The sequence below is a fragment of the Austrofundulus limnaeus genome, unplaced genomic scaffold, assembly GCF_001266775.1.
Source record: "Austrofundulus limnaeus strain Quisiro unplaced genomic scaffold, Austrofundulus_limnaeus-1.0 Scaffold237, whole genome shotgun sequence".
In the NCBI taxonomy this organism is placed as follows: Eukaryota; Metazoa; Chordata; class Actinopteri; order Cyprinodontiformes; family Rivulidae; genus Austrofundulus; species Austrofundulus limnaeus.
This window is the reverse complement of record NW_013952639.1, coordinates 740,298-748,251: the sequence shown is the minus strand read 5'-3', so window position 1 is coordinate 748,251 and position 7,954 is coordinate 740,298. Positions and strand designations below refer to the sequence as shown.

At 36.7% G+C, this 7,954-nt stretch overlaps 1 protein-coding gene across 1 annotated transcript in view; it reads right to left on the bottom strand.

Annotated features, from left to right (window-relative positions):
• The window catches only part of LOC106525698 (disks large-associated protein 2), a gene marked incomplete in the record, with an annotated part of 113,633 nt that overhangs the window by 37,883 nt on the left and 67,796 nt on the right, over positions 1-7,954 (bottom strand). Inside the window, 1 exon segment of the mRNA XM_014020014.1 lies at positions 1,384-2,522. Coding sequence (XP_013875468.1) covers positions 1,384-2,522 — 1,139 coding nt within the window.

The following is a 7,954-nucleotide window of genomic DNA, read 5'->3' as shown; positions in this document are numbered from 1 at the left end:
TCAAAATATTTTGAAAAACAAATCATAGAATAAATCCTAAATAATATGAGAATAAAAATCAAATATTTTTGAGAAAAAAGATACCAGACTGAAGTCATAATTTTTCAAGAACAAAGTTCGAGCCTAATATTATGAAAACTTATCACTGCGATAAAATGAGGAACGTTGAGCTCCTGTGAAGTTCTACTTTGGTTTTGTCTTATTGAACTCCATGGATTTATATGATAAAGTCAAGTGATATGACAGCAGTTAATGGCTGCATTTATAGATTAAGTCGTCACATAATGTAGAAGGAAGCGTGTTACACTAAAAGTGACTAAAAGTATCAGAAACGACTTCATAATCACAGCGACACACTCAGAGGCTGACCACAGTCAACCCAGGAACAGAAAATGGACGTCATGTAGGATTACGACTTCATTCTCCTAATAAATGGAAAATCTTGTAATCTGGTCCTTATTCTACGTACAGATTGGTCAGTTTGTGCTCTTATTTTGATAGCATAAAGGACTGCACATCACCATCAAATGATATTTTATGAATCTGCTAGCAGACAAACAGCCATGACTCCAACACTTAAAGCTGAAGATTTGGTGCAATGAGCTTATTCTCCACTCCAGGCTTTTGTTTTGTGCAGAAGCACCAAATACTGCAGTCGCACTGATGTTGACGTGAGGAATGTTTTAGTTTTGTGCAACTGAAAGGTGAACTTTAAAAACATGAGTCATCAATTTTGTTTAACAGCCGACTAATGTGTTTTTAATTAAAACGTCCTTGTAGATGTGCTCAACCTGTTAAACAAAACCAACAAGAACTTGCAGAATCCTTAATCAAATGTTATAAAATAACAACTCCTTTAGGGCCACTGCAGATGAAACAGTCCAAAGACACTTTGTATGCTACGTGGAAGGCGCTTTGAATGCCAGTTTACTGCTGTTGAAACATACAAATTAGGTCGAGATTTAATTCAAAATCATTTCTTTAATAGAGTTAACATGTTCAGAAGCTGGACCGTGTCTCATCTAATCACTCAACAAGCTCGTCTCCTACATTAGCTCAGTGCTTAATCATAACATGACAGGAAATGACTCAGTGATGCTCCACATCTTAACACAAAACAGCTCCCTGAGGACGCCAAACAACAAGACATTCTGGTTAAATACATGGTAGTGTCACGCTTGTGGAAACCTAACGACTTGAGCTTTGTACCAGGAAGGGTCTATGCAGCTCCACATGGCCAGAGAAGATTCAAGGATTTCTTAAACATGCATGAATGAGTCAAAGCAACACTCTGGTGATGTGTTTGATGAAGGAGTGACATTATAACATGATAAAAGTCAATTTTGCATGATCCCCCCGCTTTAATAAGACGTTCTGACTCACCTGAAGGTAGTGACATGGTCTGGATGACGTTTTGAGGTCTGTGTGCATCATGGGTTTGTCTAAATTAAGCGATGACTTCCTGTAGGCCTCCTTGGCCTGGCTGACGGTCAGCGTCGACCACGAGCTCCTTTTCATGAACTTGCCCTCGGGTGCCATGGCCATGCTCTCACAGGCTGAACACTTGACGTCGTTGTTGCTCTTGGAGGCCTTCAGTGACATGTGGCTGTGCATGGAGTCTGGGTAACAGTGGGTGACGTGCTCCCCGTGGTGCCGTGACATCACGCTGGGCGTGCGATACGTGCTGTCGCTGTCCAGGTTGTCGTCCGAGCTCCACCAACCGCCAGAGCGGTGTTTCCGCTCTTTGCTCTTGCTCCGCTTGCTGCCGTGCTTGGTGGAGTGGTAGCCGTGGTGATAATAGCCCCCTGATCCCCCCACGATATCCCCCTTCGTGCCGTTCATCTTGGACGAGCCCTCCAAGGAGTGGGACTTGGTGAAGAGCTTCTGGACGGAATGAACGAGGTGTCGGATGCGGCCCGGGCTCTCGCTGCGCTGCTCGGTGGTCGTGGAGGTGCGCTGGTACTGAAGCGTGTGGAAGCCATCGCGGTGCAGCGGCAGCTGTTTCTCAAACTGGTCGAGCAGGTTCGCTGGGAGGCGGTTGCTCTTGGTGCCGGCGTGGTGGGAGGAGGCGGCGGCGGCGGCGGCGGCTGCGGCGACAGCCGGGGAGGTGGCGGAGGCGGTGATGGCAGCGCAGTCTTCCCGCGTGGCCGAGTCGTAGTACTGAGAGCTGTAGTGCATCCTGGGGAAGGTGCTGCTGGAGATGTGGTCGGACGCGGCAGGCGGGGGCATCATGACGGGCGACATCACCATGCAGTCGGAGTGGATGGAGCTGCGCGGCGAGTAGCGGTGGTGCAGGTCCACGGGGCAGCTCTCGGTGGGGCTGAGCAGGTATGAGGGGTGACGGGAGTCCGAGCCGTAGTGCAGGTGGACATCGTGGATGTGGGGGTCGTAGTCCAAACCATGAGGCAAAGGAATCTGGTGCTGGGAACGGCTGCCCGATAAGCCCTTCATGTTCCTGGCAGGGGGGAGGCGTCTGCCTTCATTTACCTTCCGAGGTGGGGACCAAGATGAAATCTGCTGGTCTGTTGTGGAAAAGAAAAGAAGATGAAAGTCAATAAGATTTAATGGGAACTGGGTAATCACTTTTAAAGGCACAGTGTGTAGGATTTGTTGTTTTCAGCGACATCTAGTGCTTGAGTGGTTGATTCATCCTCCCTGGTCCTCCACCCACCCCCACCCCCACCTTCCAAAACGGAGTTGCTACGGTGTCTCTCAGGTGTCAAAAACTTTGATAATTCCAACCGCGATGTCTACCAGCAGCTTCAGGGCTAGTGATGTTTCAAGTGGTAAGATTATGAGCTTTAATAAGTAAAATTATCCCAGCTACAATGACAGACAACAAATATTACATTTATAGTGTTACAACTAAAACTGTTTTTGACGCCGCCACCGCAGTTTGTCCTTCATGAGCCTTCGTAGACAAGATGGCGGTGCAAGATGTAGTGGGGACGCGACCATGGAAATATAAACAGCTTTTTATAAGATACAAATAATAAAACAAGGTCTTTGTCTGCTATGATTAGACATGTTTTTTATTATTGTCATTAGTGATTATCTGAGTTTCGGATAAAAGAATTAACAAAATCCTACACACTGTGCCTTTAAATATACTACTATTGCGGTTTTTACATACGATGACAGATTAATAAGATGTTCATACTTTTCACTCTTCAACTGGAAATAAAGAAATCTTTATCTCAATTAGGCCAATGATTATTAGTCATTATGTATTAATTGTTTTTCTTTACAATGCAGTTTTTATATTGGTACAAAACACATGAAAGTAAGGTCAGTGATTCAGTTTGAATAAACAGAACAATGTAGATTAAAATAAGCTCACTGATAATAAACTACTATATTATAAATTTATTCTGAATTCAATTTATTTACAAGGCAAATATTTGATTTCTAAAAAGATTTTTTTCCTGTTACAGCTGAAATAATACTTGGATCCGTTTCCACATTTTGTTGTCATATATTTTGCTTTATTAATAAATCAACTGAAAACTTCTTTATAATATAACTGTTCAGATTGAAACGTTTGAGTGAAAAAAACAAAACCAATAACAGAAAAAAAATAAAATTCATCATTTGTTCTTATGGTTTAATTAAATTGTACTCTTTAATGAAAAGATTCAGGATCAAACAGACAAACAGCTGATTAGAGATCAATAAACTACTTCCTGTTTGCTTCAACCTCCCAGTTCCCAGGACGGCTGTAGTGTAGTTAAAAACAAATCAAGACAATAAATAAAATTTGTTTTTTTCTTACATCCTATTTCTTATATTACAAGTTGAAATATGGAAAGAGGTTATGTTTTTTATTTTTTCATTTACTGTAGGATCTTTGATACATACATATATAATCCAGACTACGTTTTGCGTAAGAAACATGGTGTCTAACTGAACTCAACTTGAAGGAAATGAAATACTCAGTTTTTATTCTCACATTGTTGCAATACAAAGATGTTTGATATAAAAACAATAAAACTTAATTTTACACATGATTAATGCAGTACTTTTGGGGGAGTAAAAGACTTTTAATGCAAGTTTTCAAAGTAATATATAAGACCAGGATTCAGATGATTTTAGTTTTTAAAGAGGTTATTTATAAAAACAGTCTCAGTAATGGTTTATTCTTACGTTTTTTTTATTGGAGTTTATTTACATAGTTTGGTTCACAGTAAAGTTCACATAAAATATCAAAAAGTAGAAACTGTCTGAAACTGCCTGTTTGAATGTCTTTATTTACCTTTTTTGTCATTTCTACCTTGTGATTTCAGCTTTAAATAACCTTGAGATCTTTACTCTAAAGATTTGAAAGGGTTTATTTTATTTTATTTTTGGTGTAAATACAGAATCTTTATGCATTCTGCCCCAGGTTTCTAAACAATTTCCTATTAATCTCATAAGTAATTGACCTAATTCTGTAAGCACGCTGAACTATAATCCAGTTTAAGCTAAAAGTAACTGCACTCAAACCCTCCAGGAACATCTTGTTCAAACTTAACACTTAATTACTTTATAAGATTATTGCTATAATTTGAGCACTTGTCACAAACATTTAATTGATATCAAAGAGTCTTTAGAATAAGAACATTTTAGTGTCTCACGGGGTTAAAAGTCAAACCTCCTTAAAGCCTTTTTGTTCTGATAGAAGCCTTTATGATCAAACTGTTTCTGCTCCACTGAGCTTTGTTCTGGAACCTGCATGAAATTATGTCCATATTTTATTGTACAATAAAAAATTATACTCACAGTAAATCAAACCTTTAGTAAAAAATTATTTTGTTGTTCATAAACCTTTTTATTCCACTCAAAGTGTTTATTACATCTGCATTGTTTCTGATTGTGTTGTTTGCCTTCATAAACTTCTGTAAAATCCTCTAATTATAAGTATTTAATGAAAAAATGTGGCAGAAAAAGGTTAAACACAGAACAAACTAAATAACAACCTGAAAAAGATACTGAGAAGCATCATTTATTGGAGCCAATGAATTACTCCTACACTTATCTTGTTCTACTTTGTTGGATTTAAAGTTTTATATTGTACGTGTTAAATGTCTTAAATAATACAAATGTGAATGTAATTTACAACTGTTTTTTTTAGTTTTCAGAGGAGAAATGATGACAGTTTTTAACCCCAAGAGTCTGTTGCTTCCTTTGTTTGCTTTTAAAATAAAAAAAACTTTAAATTACTTATTAAATTCAAACAATCTGATGCTCAAAGTAAGAAGCTGCCTTTTATTAAAACCATGATGAGATAATCTGATTGCTTGTTTCTTCTTACTTGGATTAGTCCAAATGTTTCACCTCTTTTATCACACTGTAAACTGTTCTCACTGCCTGCAGGATCACATTAGTTTGTCTTTTGTCTCACATCTTGTTTTTAATATCCTCTTTTTGTTCCAGTGAACAGAACACACTGGAACAGAAACAAATCCTCCAAAAATGTATTTAAAGGACTTGTTTTATTAATAAAACCTGTGTTCACCTTCCTACGCTGAAATGACAGACTATATTTTACCTGCAAAAGCTAAAAAAAAAATTAATAAAAAATAAATTAAAAAAACATCTCAGAACAAGCCGGAGCACCTCGACTGGGAACCAGTTTCCCTGTAATTAATGAAGTTCTCTGCAGCAGGAAACCCCAGTCTTGGAACGGAGCACAGTGTCTTACATAATATTTGGGATCTCTAATCTTGTGCACCGTTTTCAAAAGGAGCCCAAAATAAAAAAAATGCACCGTTGCCATGACGACTACTGCTAAAACCCCAAGACTTGCAACAGGATTTTCAAGGCTGTGCGGGGTAGATCTGAGATTTAGAGAAAGAAAAGAGACGCATGGTGTGAAACACAGAGACGACTTTTTGTTCTTTCAAAAAGGGGGTGGGAAAATATATATATATATATATGGTTATGAATGCATGCCCGAAACATAGAGCACATTTCTAATGTCTGCATCATATAAAACAGTGATGGGCAACTGGTGGCCCACGGGCTTTATGTGGCCTGCATTGTCCTTCTGTCCGGCCCACCAATGAGATCCCACAACTCCCCATTTTATTTTATTTTACCTAAAAAAAAACACTCAAAGCAGCTCTTAGAATATAAGAGATGCTTTAAAAGTGCATTTCAAGAAAAAAATATATTTTTGTTTAATTATTGTTTTTATTCTGGGAGGTAATCTCTCTGTTCACTGAGTTTAGTCTGTTTAGAGACACTGTCTACCACGAAGGATTTTAATATATGTCACCACTACATGTTGCACAAAGCTAAATGTGAAACGTTTATTGAAGCAGATAAACAACTTTTTACCAGAACCAGAACCATGCAGGAGTCTGCACTCAAAGCAGCTGCACTTAAAGTTTTTTTATTTTTGTTTGCTTCAAACGTTTTGTATTCAAATTTATTAAACAAGAGTACAACAGCTATACATGCATTTGAACATGAAATATGTGAAGTTACTGTTGGTAAGTTATGTTGGTTTAATAAAGAAATATATACACAAACATGGCAGTTTTATTACATTTGCGTGCAGCACAATGTAAACCTCTGGTTGTGTCAAAAAAAAATGGCATCATTCCATCCTTTTAAGTCCCTAATTTAAAGCAACATGCTGCATTTATTTAGTATTTTGTTATTCTTATGGGTGTTTAGGGTCAAACTCACATATTTAACTTTTTTTTTTGCAAGCCGACATCAATGTTTATTCATTTCTAAGTCCTAAACATAATCATAATTTGAAATTACTGATCAGATATTATGTTTTTTCACACCAGATAAAACCAGAAACAGATGAAAGTAAAAATAATGACTAAAATAATAATAAAAAAAAATCACCCTAAAAACTTGCAGCAGCAGTGTTTAGATGCATGTTATTGTGTTAGCTACCATTTCATGCTATTCTGAATTAGAGAGATTATAATGATTTGAGGCAACATGAATGCAATAAAAAAGAAAATAAAACCAGAAGACACACAAACTGTCAGCCTGATCTGCATTTTCTCTTTTCCATCACTCCAGGATCCTGATTACATAAATCATCATGAACTGGTTTGATTAGTTCATAATCAGCTGTTTAGAGACTAATCTTTCAACCCAAATTAGGCTTTCAAGATATCAAGTAATTCCCATCAAGTAAAGCCTTTTCACTGTATTCATAAGGATAAAATAAATAAAAGTGGAATAAAAAGGCAGTAAAATGTATTTTTCTGTCAATCATAAGTAAACATTTATTCTCTGTTGTGTGTACCGATAACATTTAGCTAAAAATAAATCTGAACATTTTCTGTATTCTAATGCTTTTGTGGAAAACTGGCATTTTTTTGTATTTCTGACAAGAATTGCCTATTGCTGAGTGTTTTTTCCCTTCTCATTTTCAATTTTGATTATTTTATTTTATTTTTGTTGTTTTTTATCTGTTTGTTATTTTCTTCATACAATGTTTTGTTATATGAATTGTAAAGTGAGGTGTTCTGTTCTAAGGATGAAATGTAGCTACTGTGTTAACTCTTGCATATTTGTGAGCCATCACATCAAAACGAGGATCGTCTAAAAGTGGGATATAGAGAAATAGGCAAATATAGTGTTTTGACTAAAATGTTAATAAAAATTGCATTTTGTCAAAATATAATGAATAAAAGCCTTATCAATGTATCAGTTAAATGAACTGTCTGAAACTTAATCATAAAACTAAATTTTGAAGCACCTTTTTGAGCAGTAGCAACAAAAACACTGATTTTGAGGAAAAATGCCTTAAAATTTTAACATTTTCCCTGTCAGTTAGCAAAGTTTTGTTTCTTTTTAGCTGGGAAATCGCAATATTGAAATATAATTTGAGGTTTCCTCTTTAAAAGGACATCAAAAATTCCTCATTAAAATTACATAAAAGTAGGATTCAGAACAAATATTTATGTATTATTGTAACCAACAAGACAAATTAAGTCATATA